General features: G+C 40.9%; 1 protein-coding gene across 10 annotated transcripts in view; it reads right to left on the bottom strand.

Annotated features, from left to right (window-relative positions):
• The window catches only part of PEX5L (peroxisomal biogenesis factor 5 like), a 283585-nt gene that overhangs the window by 3828 nt on the left and 258089 nt on the right, over positions 1 to 21668 (bottom strand). For 4 of the 10 annotated variants that reach the window (XM_043991870.1, XM_043991867.1, XM_043991866.1 and 1 more), the window contains 7 exons: positions 20624 to 20740; positions 18725 to 18868; positions 14483 to 14553; positions 11625 to 11822; positions 8259 to 8424; positions 7367 to 7524; positions 37 to 4736 (listed from right to left, as the gene is read on the bottom strand). In XM_043991870.1, the coding sequence (XP_043847805.1) occupies positions 4532 to 4736; positions 7367 to 7524; positions 8259 to 8424; positions 11625 to 11822; positions 14483 to 14553; positions 18725 to 18868; positions 20624 to 20740 (1059 nt within the window). In that variant the 3' untranslated portion in view covers positions 37 to 4531. Of the gene's footprint in view, positions 1 to 34; positions 4737 to 7366; positions 7525 to 8258; positions 8425 to 11624; positions 11823 to 14482; positions 14554 to 18724; positions 18869 to 20623; positions 20741 to 21668 lie in introns of those variants that run through there. The other 6 variants (XM_043991869.1, XM_043991865.1, XM_043991873.1 and 3 more) reach the window with 4 other exon arrangements.

Consider the following 21668-nt stretch of genomic DNA (forward strand, 5'->3'; position numbering starts at 1 on the left):
CTCTTATTCATCCTCTTTTTCTTTCTTCTTTTCTTTCTCCTGCTCCTATTTGTTCTTCTTTTCCTTCTATTCTTCTCATTTGTTCTCCTTTCCTATTTTTTATCTCCTCTTATTCCTCCTTCTATTCTTTCTACTCTTTCTCCTGTTCCTATAAATTTTTCTCCTCTTTCATTTCCTCTTTTATTCTTGTTCTGTTATTTTTTTTCTTCCTCTTATCCCTCTTTGCTCTATTCTTTCAATATTGGTAAATATTTTTAAAAAGGCACAAACAGCTCCCACTCCAACTAGATGGAATTCATTAGGCTCAGCACACTTTACAAGTATTCTCTGCTTTTTCTCATCAAATAACTATAAATTCAGCACCTGGGAGCGACCACAGGGGATTATTTCATGGTCTGGTAGGACTACCCCACCAAATAATACCCTTCAGGGTGAGGTCCTCTACTATGCTTAAAGACATAAAGAAATAGCCACACAAACATAGGGGCTTCTTTTCAGGGGCCAAACAGCTCCAATTGGAAGGACACTCAGCACCTAAGAACTTGTCCTTTCTTAAAGAAAAGAAATTTGAATGTCATCCTGCTACCCAACATGGATCTCATGTTGAAGATATTTCTGGTTTAAAAGAAACCTGAACATACATTTTAAAAGGACTATGCAAATAGCCAAGCCCACAGTAATGTCTTGTACTTAATTTTTGGCTATTTTGGGAATTCTGTAAACACTTGCCATATGCTACATGAATTACATGGAAAATATAATTTGAACATGTGTCTCTCTCATACACTTGCGTCATCATTCTGGATAGCCTCATAGGCACAGTTCTCTAAAATCCCTGTGTTTTGTGAACACTGGGCGAATTTAGGACAATTAGACTGAGTGCTAATACAAAATCAAGCCATTGGTAGGAACGAATCTGTATACTACTGTGAAATTTAGGATTAGACTTGAGGATGTCTAGGGTCCCTTGGAAGTCTGAGTCTACAATCTCTTCCTGTTTAAAATGGTCATCTATATACCGAAACGTTTTGAGACCCTGAAAATTCATCACTATGTCAACTTCCACAAGCTCCCATGAATGGAATAAAGCAATAGAAATCCATTCTTCATGGAAATCTTTCTGTGGATATGCAGCTCTCAAAAGTTTCAGACATAGCATGTAGCAATCATTAGGATTTCAATTTTCTCTCAAATTGCATAACAGTACTTACTACAATGGGAGTAATTGTGAATGTAGACTTAGACACATAAAGTTTTGGGGTGCTTAAATGATCTTTCTTTTTAAAAAACCAGGATGGAGTTATGGACAGTAGCGCTAGATTTGGAATCAGAGGATTCAGGTCCTAGTTTTTCTGATTATGGTCTGTTGGACCTTGGGATTTGTCTGGGTTACGCTTTCCTCATCTATAAAATAACGGGAATTAGCTGATTTCTATGGTCCCTCCCAATGTTAACAATCTGTGATTCTGCTGCATTATGAAGGGTCTAAATTAGTATGAAGGAAAAGCTTCTTTATAGAATGGATGGACAAATACTGGACTGTGCTAACAAGGAGGGTGAGGTAAACCTTTTCTGTAGGTGTTAAAAATGTGCAATAGATAATAATCTATATTGAATGGTATGGTTTTGCCTGGAGAGGGGAGGTGGGTTAGTTTGGGACCAGGAAGTCTATGCACCTGAGGTAACTGTTGGTTGCTTTCTATCATAGGTAGGACCTATCTCTTTTTCCTCCTCTCCCCAACTTCTTTTATAATTCCATTCCTCTGTCCCCCATCCTTACCTATGTCACTGGCCTGACATCACACATGGTTCTGCATGTTGTAGTCAAGTCTGAAATCACAAATTGCTTCCTTCCAGGTGACGGTGCCCTTGACTAGTTTGCTGGCTTCCATATTTTACCTTTAGAAAAATGTACGTCAATTTCCAGAAAAGGTTCCATAGATTTTAAGCTGGTAGGGGCTTTTGGGACCACATTTATCAGTGTGTAAGAACTGGTAAACTGCCTTTCCTCTCATCCTCACTCTCCACTTAATTCCCATTCAAAAAATATATGAGATTGTTTCACGTCTGCCATGAGCAGTGAAAAGAGTGATGAATTTGGAGTCGGGGGACCTGGGTTCAAATCACAGCTCTGGTCACTTATAATCAGTGTGACCTTGGACAAGTAATTTAATTTCTCTGGGCCTTATCTTAGAATGAAGTGGTTGGATTAGATGACTTTTAAATCCTCTTCCATCTTTATAGCTATGATCCCATGATCTGGTGTTTCGTATTCACATTAAATCCTTTTTTTCTTCTCAACCATTCACCCAACCTAAGGCAATATGCAACAGTTAGAGAGGCTTGCTACCTGGGACTGGGGCATGCAGCTCTTTTTATTTCTGTATGCTGTATTTGGTATTGGAAGACTTGGGTTTGAACCCCGGCCCTGCTCTTTACTACTATTTGAACCTGGGTGAATCGCTTCTTCTCTCTTAGCCCCAGTTTCTTCATATGTAAAATGGGGTGATGAAACAAAATGGTCCCATGAACCTCATACTGTGGATTTCTTGAATTGTTTTAAGTAGCTCCTTTTGGTGTGATTTGATAACCATGAGCTGAATTTGACAGAACAAATAAGGAAAAAGCTACTATAGTTTTGTTTTTTTGGGGGGTGGGTGGTGGCAGTAGTGTGAAGCCAGGGCCAGAGGAAGAAACAAATAAACCTGTGGGAAACATGAAGGCATGTTTTTCTAGAACATTCCCTCCCAAATTTCTTCTGACTTTTCATAAAACAAAACAAAAAACTCCAACCAACCAATTAAGCAACCAATTGAATCCAACCAGACTTTAGGGAGCTGAATGCATTCCATGATCATGGAACCACAGTGGTTAGTAATTAAATGAAACCTCTCCACAGTAAACGAGAAGTCTCAGGGACACTTTCGATACTTGGGCAACTTGCCAAAATCCGGGCCAAAGTCAAGGGATGAATGTTCAAGTTTATCTGCCGATTTGGCTGGAGAAGTCTGTGAGCTGTGTAGACAAGCTGGCACCTCACTCAATTTCAGAATGCACTGTGGGGGCAGGGAGCAGCACCAGCAGGGTGGAAGCGAACCAATTCTCTTAGTTTTAGTTTTAAGAAATGTATTTATCGAGGCTATGTCATTGAAAATACTAATAGTTAAAAATGACCATTGATATTCAGGGAAGCAAAGGAGATCAGTGATGCCATTTAGATGCAACATTATGAGAAATAGAATAGCATAATGAACAGAGAGCCAGACTTGGAGTCAGGAAGACTTGGGTTCAAGTTCAGTCACTGATTCATACTGGCTGTGTAACTCTGTGCAAGTCATTTAACCTCCAAGCACCTCCCAGGTAACTATCTAAGATTCTAAGATGCAGAGCATTTGCCCACCTGCGTTGGTGAAAGGAGATCCCTCACCAGGGAATTCTTGTACAGAATTGCACCAACACTTACCCCACCCCTCCAAAAATAAAGACACAACAAAAGAACAATCATGAGTTCAGCACTAGCAAACCAGCCCCTTGCTCCCCAGAGCCATGCCCCAGTCAGTCAAAGGTACTTGAAGGAATAAAGCTCTGTACATCTGGGTTGTGTATGTTTTGAAATTACCTCAATAAGAAAGCCTTCAGCCTTTTATGTCTGCTTTAAGAAAAATTCTTTGTCAAACCCTATACCATGGGAACAATTGTCAAAAATGAATATTTGGTCCACTGAGTGAACAACCGTGGCTGTGTTCTGCAACCTTTCACTCTCAGGTTTAAAAGTGGAGAAACAACCCAAGAGCCTCTCAAGGCATAAATGATAAGATATTAAAGTGCATATGTACAGTTTTACTCCCCCCTCCCCCATCCCACCCTCCTGCTCCTGCCTCAATCAGGGCTAGGAGCAGAAAAGAAAAAAAGCTTAATACAGAAAGCTTGCTTTTGCCTGCAAAGCCAACTCTCTGAAATCAAACAGCAACTGTGAATGCTCCAAAGGAAACCAATCCTAGAGAATGCTGCCCAGCTTTCCCACCAGGCCAACCCACACAGTGTACATGCCCTGTGGTCTGAGCTGGATTGTGTCCTAGGGAAGAGGGATTGTGGGAAACCCAGCAAGAGACCGAGTCTGTATTCCATGGTCCAATGCAGGGCTTTCTTCTCTATGGGTCTGATCACTTAAAGGGATAGGCCCTTGGACAAATGGTCAGCTGCCTTAAAGCTGGCATCTCTGTCTTATGACACACTCTTTGTGTGTGAAAGCCACTGTTCATCTACTGTTCATTTTCTTCTCAATTGGTCTCCTTTCTTTCTAGCCTTGTTTTGAATCCAAACTTGATACTATGTACAATGTTTTGTGCTTTTGAACTCGGACAGAAATTGGGCAGCGTTGGGAGGGGTCCCCTTGGGTTGCATGTCTGTGGTCTTTTGGACATCTGATTTCTCCTTTTGAAATTCATAATAAAATAGTTTTTGCAATTTGCATGACCTTTTCGTTATTTTTTTTCCAGTGGCCTGGGTGGGTGGCGGGATCATCTCTGCCTCATGGATCCAGGTTGAAAGCTCTTAGTAGAACATCCAAGTCCCCAAGGTTAGCTGCCTGGAATAGCTCTGGCTGGTCCATCATGGAGAGAGCAATCCTGAGGGCAGCCCAGATATTGCCAGAAATAGCTGGATGAGGAACTTGTTGTTGGTTCCTACTCTTTCTTTGCAAACTCAGGGCAGTGAGGAAATTGCTGACTGCCTCCCTAAGGGAGAAGAAAAAAACAATGGATGGTCAAAAAAGTAACATTCCCCTGAGAGATTCATGTTATGTTTTGCAATTACAGTTCTTGTGACTGACACACAAACCACCTCCATATAGAGTGACAATTTTCTGCTACTACATATTGTTCTTTCCAAAATGCAAGTGTAATTATGGTGCCATCAGAAATGTGCCTTTTAAAGACCCTTTCCTTGCCACTTGGCATGTGGTATGTGAGAGAGGGAGAGTGATGGGAAAGAGTTTGGTTCAATCATTATGGATGGGACTAATCATTCTTCCCTCTTCATCCAACACCACTATTAGTGCAATCTTGGGAATCCTTTCATAATTATCTTAAGGTAACTTAATTAGCTTATAGTGAGGCAGCTGGTGGCACAGTACACTGAGCATTAAGCCTGGAGTCAGGAAGGCTTGAGTTCTAATCCCACTACAGATACAAGCTGTATCACCTTGGGCAAGTCACTTAACCTCCACCATCCTCTATTTTCTTTTCTTTTTTTTTTGGCAGGCAATTGGGGTTAAGTGACTTGCCCAGGGTCACACAGTTAGTAAGTGTCAAGTGTCTGAGGCCGGATTTGAACTCAGGTACTCCTGAATCCAGGGCTGGTGTTTTAACCACTGCACCACCTAGCTGCCCCCATCCTCTATTTTCTTAACTGTATAAAGGACAAAAGGATAGCACCTACCTCACAAGGTTGTTGTGATGATCAAATGAAATGATATTTGTAAATAGCACTTAGAGCCTGGCACATAGTAAGTGCTATATATGTATGTGTATTCTCTTTTCTTCCCCACTTATAGAGAGGCAGTGTGGAATAGTGCATTGAACATCAAAAGTGGGGTCAGAAAGACCTCCATTCAAATCTTACTCCAGATACTTATTAGTTGAGTGGCCTCTAGTAAGTAATTTCCTGCACCTCAGTTTCTTCATTTGTAAAATGTGAAGGTTGAATTAGATGATCCCTAAGGCTCCACCCAGGTCTAAAGTTACAATCCTATCAAGCTTAAGGGCAGGAAGCATGGCAATTTTGCATTATTGTCTTTCTGGTACCTAGTCTTGTTCTATTTTAAATCCCCAATGAATGTTTATAAAATTGAATTGTAATGCTCAATGCCACTAATATTCCCAGAGATGGATGACGTGATGTTGGCTTTCTGGGGCCATGGCACACAGCATCAGGAATTTATGCATTTGCTAAAGTCTTTTCCAACTCTAAATCCCACAATCCCCAAGATCATTGATTCCAACTGCTTCATTTTATAGAAGAGACCATGAGTGACATGCCTGAAAACACGTGAGGGAATCAGCAGTGAGCTGGGACTGGCAAGACGAGGGCCCTTTCCTCTACAAAATGACTCTTCTCTTTCTTAGTACTCTGAGTCAAGGATTCCAGAATTTTAAAGAAATGGAACTCTGGTGGGGAGGGAGGGACATGCAGATGGACCAATCCACAAAGCAACCTGACCCCAACATGCCTTTCCAGCCACATTGTGCAATACTATATACTCTGCAATCCAGCCAAACTGGCCTTTTTGATTTTCCTTAAACGCAAAACTATCTCCCACCTCCATGACTTTGCACAGATTGTCTTCCATGGCTGGCTTGCTCTTCCTCCTTACCTCTGGCCCTAAGAATCTTTAGTTTTCTTCAAAATTCAGTTTAAGAACCATCTTCTACATGAAGTCTTGCCTGATGCCCTCCTCAGCTGCCAGTGCTCCTTTTCCCAACTAATGACTATTTGTTTAGTATCTACCTGTATAGGTATGTGTTAACTTACCTGATAGGATGAAAGCTCCCCAAGAACAGGGGTTTTCTTTCGGTCTCTTTACTCCCTATACCTATCATTTTACTTGCTTCTCATCCCTGTTCAAAGGCATCTCAAATTTAGGCTTCTTTTACTTTTATCTACTCAAGGAGAAGGGAAGGGTTGACTCTGAGCATGATAAATGCAAGTTGATTGATTGATTGATGGGATGAGGGTGAGTTCAAGGCTTTAAAGCTACAAAGATGTTGGGGTTGAGTAGAGCTTCACTCTGTTTTGTAGGGTTGCTAAGAGGAAACAGACAAGTGGCTTCCTTGTTGGAGCACTTGTTTTGCATCAATTAAACTTCTCTAAGAAATCATGTTAATAAAAGACAATGTTCTTGTTTTGGTCTATTACCCATTTTTTCAAAGTCAACATCTTGTTTAAATGGTTGAGTTGAAGCTGATATAGTCACATGCTTTGTATTCTTCTTCTTTTCATCCATCTGGTTGTTTGTAGATCTTGACCTTTGCACCAATAAGTCAATAGTATGTTGTTCAGTCTTATTCATGTGCAGTACCTCCTTACTCTCTTCTTTAGGAAAGTATTCATGATATACCAGGGGCATGCTTATGAATGCCCTACAAGCTTCTAGTCCTTTCCATATTGTAATCCTGAACCATCTTTCAGCAGGAGTTGGGGGAGAGATCAATCATAAAATCTACAAAATTAGAAGTTCTTAGCTTTTAAATAGCTACTGTACAGTCTTACATATGATCATTCTGGGCATCCTCTAGGCAAGTACGGGGGGTTGGTAGAATGAGCATCAGGTTCAGCTTTTAATACTCAGATTGTTTTTATGAGTTACCTGTAAGCCCCCAGGTTGATGCAGCTGATTCCCAGGTTGTATCTGGACCGGATGAAGCCAGGCTGGATTTCTAGAGCTCGGGTATAGGCTTCAACGGCTTCCTCACTGCGGTCTCCATTGGCCAATGTGGCACCAAGACGGTTCCATAATGAATAGTCCTAACAATGGAATAAGATGTTTCTAATATTGGTATGATTCAGAGTTATGAAGGAAACCATTCTTTTTTCCACCTTATAATAATGAAAATTCATAAAAGTTTATGTAGAACTAGTTGCTGTGGACTATGATGGTGTGACACAGTGGGGTTAAGGAAAACTTTCTTAACCTGCTTCTATTCATCAGCTAGTGTCCATAATTTGATATGCATAAATCTGATTTGAATTTATTTTAATTAACATTTCTATTTCAGGTGCTAAAATATTTCTTTTCTCCAACTTTGTTTTTTTAGAAATTAAAATATTAACAGTCAAAATAATACCTCATTAATATTGGCCATCTTAAACCATTAAATATGTGGGTGGAGGGAGTTTCATTAGTCAAATATTTATTAAGCACCTACTATGTACTAGGAACTAAAGCTGTAAATCTATTAATGCACATTTATTAAGCACTTATTATGTACCAGGAACTGGCATTACAAATCTATCTTAGCATTTATTATATACATCTATTATATGCCAGGGAGTGAGATACAAACCAAGTAACTGGCATTTATTTAGTACCTACTATATACCAGTCACCATACTAGGCACTGGCAATACCAAGATGAAAGTGAAACAGTTCCAGTCTTGAGGCTGGAGATGGGCAGAAGGGGATAAAGACGAGTGAATGTGTAGTTCTTGCTCTCAGGAAGCTGGAGATTCAATGAAGAGGAAACCATTACTGTACTTGCCTCTGGCCGAACTGTTAAGGCAGCATTAAATGCATCTATTGCTCTACTGAATTCTCCACTCAAGTGGAATAGCACCCCCAGGCCGGTCTGCAGGTCAGGGTCGATCATCTCTCCATTCTGGTGGGCAGCCTCCAGGTACAGCTCCTTAACTCCTTCCAGGACTGAACTAGAGGGGAGTCAAACACAAATTACACAGACTTTCAGAATGCTCTGCCTTAGCCCACACTGTTTCCAGCTAATGAGATAATGTTTGTAAAGTGCTTGGCAAACTTTAGACCAGGTTATATATGTCAGACATTATTATTAGTCACAATGAAAAGCCCTCTGCCTACATTAAATGCACAAAATTGCACAGTGGGGCAGCTAGATGGCGCAGTGGATCGAGCACCGGCCCTGGAGTCAGGAGTACCTGAGTTCAGATCCGGCCTCAGACACTTGACACTTACTAGCTATGTGACCCTGGGCAAGTCACTTAACCCCAATTGCCTCACTAAAAAAAAAAAAAAAATTGCACAGTTCCATTAGATAGGTGGTTACAAGTCTCAAAATACAAGAGTCGAGAATTTCAGTCCACTTTTGGACAGCTTTACTTGTTAGGAAGTTTTTCTTGCCATCAGGCAGAAATTTAGCTCTTTGTATCTTCCACTCATTACTCCTGTTTCTCCCTAGGGCCAAGAAGAAGTGTAATATCCCACAAAACAATCCTTTAGATATTTGAAGACAGTAATTAATGCCAGACTAAATATAAGTCCAAATATACCCATTTCATTCAACTGATCGTCATATGTCATGGGCTCAGGGGACTTTACCATCTCGGTGGCCCTGCTTTAGACTCCAGCTTATCAATGCCCTTCTTGAAATCTGATATCCAGAAGAGCAATAAGATACTACAGTATCTGACCAAGTCTGACCAAGGCAGGGTCAGCTTGGACTATTGTTTCCTTATTCTCATTCTTTTCTGATATCATGAGAATGACAGCCCATCTTCCTTCCAATTCATAAAATAAAACAAGGATGACATTTAAAAAAATCGGAAGCTTGGGGATTAACCTCAATATTACTTAGAAACAGTAGGAAAATTGGCTTCGTTATCAACTGTCTAAAACCCCTTAACAAGTGGAATTCAGGGAGTAATTTGTACTGTGGAGTTTCCTTGAAAAGATTCTAGATTGCACCCAAAGAGACCACTTCTACTTGATCTCAGGTTTTGACCCTTTGAAGATAGGATAAAAAAGCAATGGATTTCTCCCCAAGAAGATGAGTGGATGGTGGCAGAATTTAGCCAGTTGAGTTGGAATTCAATTTGTGTCTGAAAAAAATGAGGTCTAGGGCTTTCATTCATATTTGCGGATCGATTTCTTCAAACCACAAACCCGCTTAGACTGCTGGGTAATATTTCAGCATCTGCCCAGGATAGATTACAGTCAGCAGAAAGGTTACTCTGGAGGAGTAAATAAAAACGTATGGGGGAATTTTTATCTGTATATACTTATGATGGCCTCAAAGAAAAGATTTGCTTTTAGATTTTGGACTCTAAGCAATCTTTCCTCCTCTTTTTAAAAAAATCATGAGTTGTACTAATTAAAATTCACTAGGGTGATTTATTGATACCCTCGAATATTACAAAATATGTACTGATTTTCATTTAGATATTTTGCTTCACTTACATAGAGCTCCCAAGCTGAGATCTTTACAAGGACTCTATTGAAAACTATGAGAAGGACTGTGAAGGAATTCAGCACCAAGCTTCCCCTTCCTACCAGTAGCATAGCATTTCAGATTTTGTGAATGATTTATTGTTAAAAATGCTGAGCGTTCTCAGGGAGATCATTTCTGGTTTTGCCACAATTTGAACCCATAGTACATGTAAAAGCTAAGGTATTGATGTTAATTGTATTTTGCTTTAGGCAAACTAAAAAGCCAAAGGCTTTGGTTTGAAAAATGGTAAGTATATGTATTACTGTTTGGTTAATCATGATCTTTAAATAACGTTAAGTTAGTGCCCCTTTTTCTATTTAGTGTTTTGAAAGCTTTGGAAATGTGTACTAGATCCTAGCTTTACCGTAATCCATTTTCAGGTGCATTGAGAATCTGTCAAACTGCTCTTTGTAAATCACCCATGCCAACTATGGGTAGAGAAAATGGAATGAAAGAATAAAAGTCCAGGACAGCAAAAACAGACAGACAGACACACACCCACACACCCACACACCCAGTGTGATCATGTTCTGAAAGCTTTGATTCAAAGCAATTTTGTCCAGTAAGTACTTATTATGTGTCTGTTATGTGCTAAGTACCAATATAGTAGGGAAACAGCAACAATAATGAAAGGTACTTTCCTCAAGGAGCTTACATTTGAATGGGGGAAACACTGTGTGCACAGCTAAGCAAAGCCCTGGATTTGGAGAGAGAAGAACTAGGTTCCAAATATTGTCTGTTATTTATTACCTGTGTAACCTTGGTCAGGTTATTTACCTGTCTACTCCCCAGGTCCCTTATATGTAAAATAAGGGGATTTTGTACTAGAGCTGGCCTCTAAGGCTCCTTTCAGCTCCACACCTGTGCTTTATCATATGATCTGGAAATAAACACAAGACGACTTCAGGAGAGATCAATTGATCATTAATGACCATGGGAGTCAGGAAAGGCTTTCCATTGGAGGTGACACCAGAGTGGAAGTTGGAAGTTAACTAAGGATTCTAAGAAATGGAAGAAGAAATACATGCCAAGAATGGGACACAGCCTCTGCAAAGACACAAGGGCAGGAGATGGAATATAGACCAAGCCAGTTTGGCTGAAACATAAAGGGCATGAAGGGGAAATAATACAAAATATGTCTGGCAAGGGAGGCTGGAGCCGGCTTGTGCAGGGCTTTAAATGGCAGCCTGAAGAGTTTACATTTTATCCTGGCAGTAATAGACAGCCACTGACGACCCTTGAGCTGAGATCACATTTAGAAAGGTTGGGTTCCAATCTAATGATATCTGATGATTTGCTTTTAAGGCACTTTTCTGGAAGGATATTTTCCTAAAACCCATTCCGGAGTCGTAAATCAGGAAAACCTTAGCTTAGCTAATATGCCACCTTCTACATGAAACCTTTATGAATCTTCCTATCCCCAAAGTCCTAGTGCCTCTCTTCCGTCACATTGTAATGATTTTATATCTGCCTGAATATGGGGATATTGTCTTAGGTGGAATGTAAGCTTCTTGAGGGCAGGGACTGTTTCAGTTTGGTCTTTGTATCCCCAGCTCTTAGTACAGTGCCTGTCATAGAGCAAGCAATTAATGAAATTTGTTGATTGGCTGATTGAACCCTAAGGTGGATACAGGCACTTAGTAATTGGTAAACCATCAAATAGGATACCTATCAACTGGTGACTTGGACATCCTTCGGGTTGGGCCTGGAGATGCCTTTTTGTTCTTCACTAAATATTTATATTTAGGATTTTGTTTAATCCAGTTCTTCAGAGCGCTGCAAGCATCTTGTTGATGGCCAGTGTTGGTGTAACTCACAGCCAAAGCCATTAGAGCCTTCAGGTTGTTGGGCTGTAATTCTAAGCATCTGAGAGAAGGCAAAAAAAGCTATTTTAGAATTCATTTTTTACAAGACAGAGTCTAACAATTCTTCTGAGACTATGCTGGCTTTGTTAGTCAATCTGAATTGCACTGCTGAGTTTATTGAGTATCTGGAGTAGTGATGAGAGTGGGGAATGGTATAGTCTTGATTCTTGAGTCAGGATCTGGGTTTAAATCCTACCTTTGATGCTTTCTATCTATGTGACCTTGGACAAGTCACTTGATACCTACTCCCTTTCTCATTTCCTCCCCCTACCGCACCCGAACCTCTGTTTCCTCATTGGTAGAATGGTAGAAGAGTAGACTAGATAGCCTTAGAAGTACCTTCCACCTCTAGAGATGAAGTAGCATAGTGGATAGAACACTGTACTTGGAACCAGTAAAGCCTGAGTTTGAATCCTGCCTCAATTACTTGCTAGTTGTATCACCCTGGGTAAGTCACTTAACTCTCTCACCTTCAGTTTCCTCATCTTTAAATGGGAATAATGATAGCACTTCCTTCATATGATCAAATGCAATAACATGCAATATGCTTTGTAATCCTTAAAGGGACATAGAAATGCTAGCTATGATTATGAGAATGATGATTATATCATCTACAAACCAGATATAATATTTACCCATATGGAAATCAGTACTTAATTTAGGGTGGGTTTTTTTTAAGCATACTTAACCACAACCTTCTTAATTCCAGGTTGATTTTCCTCATACTAATCTTAAAACGTTTTAAAAGTTGGGAGTAAGTTCTACTGGAGCATGGCTCATCACCCACAGTCATACAATAGTTTCTCTATGAGGAGAACATGGTCATTTGAATTGGTACCCTGTCACACAGAATCTAAACCTCTATTTGGTCAAATAGTGATATGAGCTTGTATCTATTCCTGGACAGTTTCTGCAAGGGAAGCTGGGAAATTCCTACGATGCCAGATGACTAAGTTAAAGTTGGTAGAAATGTTAAGTCACTGATATTCCTGTTGTCTCTCCTCTCTAACCAGACCTGTAATTTTATTACCTTATGGAGTTCTTGGCAAGGAACCTCTTTTCCCAATGCATTTCAGCACCTGCTTGGCAGCTTCCACAGCCTCAGAGAGCCACCTGGGTGTAAGGAGAGGACTCTACAGCCAGTGGTGGTCAGAAGAGGGACTTGAGCCCTGGCCTTCCTGACTTCAAACTCAGGTCTCTGTCCAGTTTGTCATTTCCCCTCTTTAGTTTATCTCTCCACAAAAGGCAGATCAATACATGGAAGAGTATGTCTGATCCCCGCTAGGGTAATCCTGATCACCCAGAAGCTCAAAAGCAGCTAAACCATCATCGTGGGACATTTACTTTGGTGCTATGACCAAATAATCCATGGCTATGTATTGGTGCCATGATGCAACAGTAGGAATTTTTGTTACTTGACAAGTTCTGTTTCTGGATATTCTCAGCATAAATGGCAGCAAACATTTATTGGTTCCTAGGGTGGAGGATGGTCCTGTGCTCAGCATTGGTCAGGCAGATCATATTAAGCTAAATCATTAGCGGATTTGGGGATACACTGCTTTGGCTGTGTAGATAACTAACCTAATCGAATGCATAGATAACCTAATTAGGGGATTCAGTCTTGGGGTTTATAATGAAAGATAAATGCATTAGGAAGTGGGTTGTAAACAGCATAAGGCAAATTTGCCATCTTACCATAAATACTGTATTTATAGATGGGATAATTATACTTCTAAGTTCCTAAAATCAGATCAGAAAGGACCAAAAGGAGCTAGCATTAAGGAGGGAATAAATATAGATCAAGTGCAAATACATGTGTGCACACACACACTATGATTTTCCCCACCCCTCACAATGTATCTATGGATGTCCATATGAAAGACAATATAGAATAATGAATGAATGAATGGGAAGTTGCCCTCAGAATCAAACCACCTGGGTTCAAATCCTATCTTTGACACATACTAGCTGTTTGACCTTGGGGAAATCACTTGACTGATCTGGGCCTCAGTGTTCTAATCTGTAAAATGGAAGAGTTATACCCGATGACCTCTAAAGTCCCTTTCAGCTCTGAATCTAGGATCCTAGGTTCTGAAGTTGTAGGAAAATTTCTGACATGCTCTGCACCAGGGAATCTCCACCCCAGATATTCTCTATACCCATGAAATCATAGGTCCAGAGCTAGAAGGGACCTCAGAGGCCATCTGGTCTAAGGCTCTCTTTTTCACAAAAGGTGGAAACAGAGGCCAAGGGAGGTTAAGTGTCTTGTCCAAGGTCACACAGGCAGTAGTCATCAGAGGTGGCATTTGAACCTAGATTCCCAGACTCCAGAACCAATCCTCTTCTTTAGAAAATCTAGAAGATGGGAACTAGGTCATATTTGGTCCATGGAGCCCTTTAGACTCTCATTACACTGATCCCGTTTTGGGAGAAAGTGCTTTGGCTGATTTTGTAGGGGAATGAAACATTACTATTTGCTACAGAGATAGGAAACAAAACATTATCTTTGATCTAGCCTTTGGGTATCAGGTGTAAGTGGAATTTCTGCTCTCTACTAGAAAAAATGTAATTAAGGAAAGTTTGAAACAAATTTGAGAAAAACAGAGGAATCCATTAGCAAGAGCCTGCAGGGTCCCTGGGTTTACACTTAACTTCATCTACCTTTGGAGGGCGACGATAGCAGCTTGCTCATTTTCATTCTCTGCCTGGGTTACACCCAGAAACTGCCAGGCCTGTGAAAACAAAAATTGATGTCAATGTGGAGTGGGAACCCAGAGGAAAACCAACCCTGTAGTGGTGTGAATGTGGGTTCACTCTGCCCTCAGTGACCTGGGTTACTGAGGATTTTCCAGGAAGAAGGGTGAGGTATCACATTCATTGCTTGCTTTAAATTCTCCTGTGGCTTAGATTCAAGGAATCTTTGAGTTGGTGGAACTCAGCTAATCTAGACTGGCTTTAATCCACCTTTAACCCCCTACAGGAATGCCCTCTATGACACAAGATCCTAGGGACCTCAGCAGTCAAGTAGGTTGGATACAAAGAAATGGAAAGCTAGGACTATTAGATGACTTTCCCAAAGACACACAGGCAGGAAGAATCTGAAGCAAGATTTGAATCCAGGATCCTTGACTTCAGAGCTAGGGCAGAGGAGGATCTGTTTGGGTAGAACCTCCTGAATGTTTTTCCCACTTCACTACACAGTCTAAGTATTCCCCCAGCCTCTCTTCAAACACTACTGAGTCATGTGACTGGTTAGTGTTACCTCTGGCTAAACTAAAGGGAAGGAAGAGCCTTAAATTGTCACTGGAAGATGTATGTACAAATTCTATACTATGTAGTATATTATTATAATTATGTATAATTATACATATGTATGATATAAATGTACTCATCCATACCCTATAAACACATATTTTTCTTTTTATAATTTCATCAAAGCAGCTAGATGGTACAGTGGATTGAGCACTGGGCTTGGAGTCAGGAAGACCTGAGTTCAAATTTGACTTCAGACACTTACTAGCTCTGTGACCCTGGGCAAGTCACTTAACCCTGTTTAGCTCAGTTTCCTCATCTCTAAAATGAGCTGGAGAAGGAAATGGCAAACCACTCCAGTATCTTTTCCAAGAAAACCCCAAATGGAGTCACAGAATCAGCTATGATTCAAGTTAATGAATAAATGGTTTTATCAGGATAGGGAATTCCTAGTATGAAACTACCTCCATTAATGCTTGTGTCAACTTATCCACAATTTACACATAGTCTCAGAGAGGTGCCTGGGAGGCTGGGAGGTTGTGACTTGGGAAAGCTCACACAGCTAGTAAATATCAGAGGCAGAACCAAGGTTGACTTCGCCTCACTACTTCTCATATATCCTTTTGACTATAGAATCCTAGAAATGGATGTGATCCCAGGAACAGGATTTAGAGTGAAAAGTGACCATAGAGAGCTTGCCAAATTTCCTTTTCCAGATAATGAAACTGAAGTCCAGTGAGAGGAGATGACTTGGTCATAGTCACTCCCTGAAAGTCAAGTCAACAAGTTAATAAGCATTTATTAAGCACTTACTATGTTCCTGACATCGTGCTAAGTGCCAGCAATACTAGCACAAGCAAAAAGACAGTCCCTGACTTCAAGGAACTTATAATGAACATAAATGGGATTTGAACCCAGGTCCTTTACTTTTAAATCTAGGACTCAAAACTAATTTATTTTGACCTTCCATTTCCATATGAGGAAACCAAGACCCAGAAATGAAAAATGACTTGCCCAGGATCATACGATGCATCAGGAGCAGCCTAATCAGGCTTCCTGACTCTCATTTCAGTCACTATAACCTCCCAGAAATTCAAACCATTTTTAAATTTCTTAAAGCTTTGATCAGATTCCACCAAATGTATTTCAGAAGTACCTGAAATTAGACATTTGGTAGATGAGGTCCCTGAAGGACACAGATACTTAGAGAAAATCTGGTTGAAGTCAGAATGGGCTCCAATAATGGATAATAGCAACCCCCCTTGAGTGACAGTAAGATTTTTTTTTTTTTGCAGTTTCACTCAGTTCCAGCCCAAGAGTGGAGGGATAACCATCTCTTCCAACAAAACCAAAGGAGAAACACTTAGATTCCCACTGAAGTGTAATTACAACTTTATCTTCCTTTCCCTCCCAGGTTATTTATTGTATATGCCAGATGGGCTCCAGCATCGTGAATAAAAACTGCTGAGGAGTGGGTTTTCTCTCCTCCAGTCCCCCATCCAGCCTATCTGTGATTCCTCATCCTCTCTTTACAAACAGCCTGCACTACTGCTCCCATCTTGGCTTCATTGTTCAAATGCATTTGGACTTAAAAGTCCTCTTCCTTCCCTTAGGACATTGTCCAAGGCTTGGGATAGCTTGGTGTCACATGGCTCCCTCAAAACTGGACTTTCTGGGGATCAGAGATTTAGAACTTAAAGGGCCTCATGTCTTCTCATCCCAGAACCAGCTTTCTTCCCATCATGCCCTTTTCTATTCCTGATGGACAGAGCATTGGGCAAGAAATCAGGAAACCTTGGTTCTCTTCTGGTCCTGCCACTTCCCTTGGGAGGGTCCCTTCATCTCTCTCAGCCTCAGCTTCCTTATCTGGAAAATGCAGAGGTTAGGCTAACTAACCTCTCCAGCTTCTTGTTGAGATAGTATGGTCTAATGAATACACTGCTAAATTTGGGGTTGGGAAGATCTGGGCCCAAATTCTACTTCAGATACTCATTCTAGCACTAAATTACTTTGGGCATGTCACTTAAGTCCTGCTTGCCTCCCCTTCCTCTCATGCAAAATGAAGAGAATAATAGTATCTACCTCACAGACTTCTCCTGAGGATCAAATGAGATGACACTTGCAAAGCATTTTATGAACCACAAAGAGGTTCATAAATAATAATAATAATAATAATAATATTAAATAAGAAATGCTAGCCACTATCATCCTTCTATCTTGAAGGTCTTTGAGGACTATCAACTTTGCCTTTCTGTAAGGATTCTGGCTTGGACAGTGACCCTCTCTGCGGAGATGTTTTAGTTTTCAATTCCATTATTTAGCTCCTTTTTGGGAGGTGGTGGAATCAGAATAAAGTCATGGTCCATGAGGATAGTAGGTGGGTATTAGAGGCAGGGAGACAGCGCTTAAGACCTGTCTATGACTGACTCAGTGACCTTGCGTAAGTCACTTTCAGTCCTTAGTGATCCAGGCAATTCTCTAAGATAACAAGATGAAGATGAGTGGGCAATCTGCACTCATGGAAGGAGTTTACACACCAGGATTACCCTACATTAATAAAAATCACAGGGTCACCCCTAGCACCCTTCCCTGTGCTCAACTCCTTCACTACTAGCTGAATCCTCAGCAAAAGGAGACCCCTGGAGCTCTCTACTGACATTCCATCCCTGATGAGATGCTGCCCTTTCTCAAGAATGCAGCCAACAGAATGATTTCAAGCATTTTCCATCTCCACTCCAGTCTTTCAATTCTACCTCATACAAGGAAGAAGTTCTTGGTTCTTTCTGCCCACCCCCTGAATGGCCAGGCCTGAGGGCTGGTCACTTGTGATCCTTGTTCCTTTTAAGCAGTTTCCACACAGCAGAACTTGGCAACTCTTGTGCTTGTGCTCTCTGCCTCTTCCAGGGCAATGATCACCAAGGTCTCTTCCAGCACTAGATCTATTATCCTCCATATAAAAAGTTCATCCTACAACCTGGGAGCTGAGGTTAGTCTGCCAGGTTGTCAGATTGGACATTCCCAACCCATTTCCAACCCAAAGATCTTCAAGGAACAACCCACTCTCCTGAGAGTAGCACATGCCCTTCAGTATTCTCAACCTTAGCTCCTTCCTCTCTCCATCTTTTTCTTCCTTTTTCCCTCTCTTCCTTTCTACACCTCTCCCTTCCTTCCTTTTTTCTTTGATTTCTCTCTTTCCTCCCTCCCTCCATCCCTTCCTCCCTCCCTCCTTCCCTCCCTCCTTCTTTTCTTTCCTCCCTTCCTTCCTCGCTCCCTCCCTCCCTCCCTTCCTTCCTTCCTTCCTCCCTTCCTTCCTTCCTTCCTTCCTTCCTTCCTTCCTTCCTTCCTTCCTTCCTTCCTTCCTTCCTTCCTTCCTTCATCCCTTCTACTGGACCTGTAATTTCACTGTGCAAGGAAATCTGGAAGTTGAATTTCCCTCTACCAGTGAAGATCAACACCTATTCTGCAATTGAGTCTTATAGAGTGGCTTGGGTCAGTGAAAGGTTAAGTGACTTGCCTAACATCAGTATGTACCAGTACATGTCAGAGATGGGACTTGAACCCAGGGCTCTCTCACTCCAATGCCAGATCTCCAGCCACTGTATGACAGCTACTTCACTCACACTTTTTCCCTGAAGAGAGGGAAGGAGATACCTCAGCATCCCCAGGGTCTTGAAGAATTGCTGCCTCCATGAACAGTATAGTGACAGGCAAGTCCCCTTCCTTCAGCCTTTTCAATCCTTCTTCAAAAGCTCCAGGCCAGTCTTTGAAGGGATTTTCTGTGTGAAAGTAGTACCCCTGTTATGCGCAGAAGAAAGAAGTAAATGATTTATTCATTCATTCCTCTAACCCCTAAAAAGATATAAGCCTCATTTTTTGGTAAAAAAAATAAAGGTCTGAGAAGAAACCTTAATTTTCTTCATGATTCTTTCAATAATACTAAACAACTCCCTGATGAAGAATTCTATTTTTTAAGAATTTATTTTATCCCTGTGATGATGTGTGTTTGAGAATTATTGAACATTTCACTTTCAGAAAACATGATACTGCATCTGGCTAACAGGGCAATGGAGAGAGTCATGGCAGGTGTATATACCAACAATGTTCTGCATGTTAAAATTGTCGTGAAAGATTTCTTCAAGTATATGGCAATTAGGCCAGAAAAGGAGGTGGGCCAGACACATTGTAACAGTGAGAAGTTAACAGATGGGCAGTCCAAGTATTGTACTACTTATTAAATAATCAGTCAACATTTTATAACTGCCTGCTCTGTCAGGAACTGTATTAGGGACAATAGAGGACTTCAGCACCTTGGTTAGGTCCTCTGTGAAGGTTCATGAAAACAAATTATAGGATACAAGAGGATGTGATCTGCACTTTAGGATGGAATGTTCCTGCCAAAGAGATCATGACTTTACTGGAGTATCAAAATATACTTCCACTTCTTTCAGAGGATATGATAGGCATTTTGGGGGAAACTTGGATCCAAAGTTTGTATTATTATTATTATTATTTTGGTGAGGAAATTGGGGTTGTGACTTGCCCAAGGTCACACAGGTAGTAAATGTCAAGTGTCTGAGGCTGGATTTGAACTCAAGTACTCCTGACTCCAGGGCCAGTGCTCTATCCACTGCACCACCTAGCTGCCCCTATTAATATTATTTTTAAAGCATTAACTACAAGCCTGGGGATTCATGGGTAGTTTGGTTGGTTGTCTAATGTACTCATTAATTTCCTGGGAGTTCCTATATCAAGGGAATTTTTTTTTCTAGGCACAGGTGAACATTTTGACAAGAGCATCTCTGTGACCTATACAACACCGAAATGAGGAACACAGTCCTTGTGTCACTTGCCTCTCATCTCCAACCACTCCTCTTCCTAAGTAAATGACAACATTTCAGGAGCCACCAGTATAGTATGTTGCATACAGGACCTGTCTGGCTGGCTGGAGGTCAGGGGATGAGGACAAAAGGAATTATCTTTATTCTCTGATAACCAAGCCTCAAAAGGCATTTAGAGTTCAGCTGGAAGACAGGCTGGCCATAATTTAGGTTCCCTGGTGTCTGTCAGTCAAACGGAAATGAAACAAAAGAGGTGAATTCCTGCATGGCAACTGTCATGAATGGGAGTTATTTTTGTTGTTTTTTTTTCCCAAGAAGACAACAGTAACAACAGCAACAAACAATCACAAGCCCTCATAGCTCAGTTTGCTATGCTGGCTTTCTATTTAACTCCAGACTTTCCTCCAAAATAGTGGCGATAACTTAGCGTACTGACATGCGACCTCCTTTGGGAACACTTTTCTGGTCCCTAGCACACTTTCTTCAATTTCCCCAGCATTTAAGAACTTGTATTCATGTTGCATTTCCTAATAGAATGTACACTCCCTTTAAAGCAAAACCTGTGTTGGTTTTGTCTTTGTACCTAGCACAAAGCCTGGAGATTAAGATATGCTTATGGAATTGAATGGAATTGCATTAAATTGAATAGCTGTGTGCCATAAGGGATGAAAAACATGGATGGTACTGTTCAAATCCTGCATTCGTCAATTACCTTCTCACTAGCTGAAATTGTCACTTGATTTTGGGCTTCTTGGTTCTCAGATATCCAGTTCCTTCGAGCCATTTCTTCCCATTCTGCTTGCATCTTATCCCAAAACTCTGTATCTGACTAGGAGACAGAGAAGATAGAGACATATTTAAGGAGGTGCTAGAATAGGTTGTTGATTTCCCAGCAAATGTTTTTCCTTGTACCCATCCTTGTCAGCTCCATGTCTCCTGAGAAGGCAGCTGGGTATTGCAGTAGATGAAGCACTAGTTCTGGAGTCAGGAGGACATCTGGATTCAGACATCTGATACTAGCTGTGTGACCCTGGGCAAGTCACTTAACCCTGATTGCCTCAAACATCTGGAGCCATCTCCAGTTGTCCTGATATCTATCTTGCCAGTAGGTCCAGAAGGCTCTTGAAGAGAGAGTAAGGCTGGTGACTTTGCACAGCCCTCCCTCACTTAAATCCAATTCACTGCAAGACATGACATCACTTCCTGATGTCATGGTCTTCTTTGAGAACGAAGGACAAACAACAATCTCTCCTTAGAGATCTCTCTCCACCATCTCCTTTCATTGTGTTCAATTCTGTTAACATACTGCTCTTAGTATTTGACCTGTGTCTTCCTCTAGAAATTATGTGTTATTTTCCCTCGATGGAGGGTAGGCACTGTTTTCATTTTGTTTTGTGTTCTCAGTGCCTAGCACAGAACCTGGTAGAACAAAGTTGAATTGTAGTCCTGGTGGAGCTGGGAAGGATGCTACACTGAGGCTTCTTTCATTGTTCCCTAAGATAGAGGAACATCCTGGTGGGTCATTAACATTATTGTTGTTGTTAGTGGTAATAGCAATAATAACGTTTAGCATGTACATCGTGCCTTAAGCTTTGCAAAGCACTTTATGCACATTATCTCATTTTATCATTACAATAATCCCATGAAATTAGTGCTATTATTATTTCAGTTTTACAGATGAGGAAATGGAATCTCAGAGAGTCTGAGGGACTTATCCTTGGTCATACTGGTATCAGAAGTAGGATTCCAATTCAAGT

This window comes from Dromiciops gliroides, chromosome 3 (genome assembly GCF_019393635.1).
Source record: "Dromiciops gliroides isolate mDroGli1 chromosome 3, mDroGli1.pri, whole genome shotgun sequence".
NCBI classification, from domain to species: domain Eukaryota; kingdom Metazoa; phylum Chordata; class Mammalia; order Microbiotheria; family Microbiotheriidae; genus Dromiciops; species Dromiciops gliroides.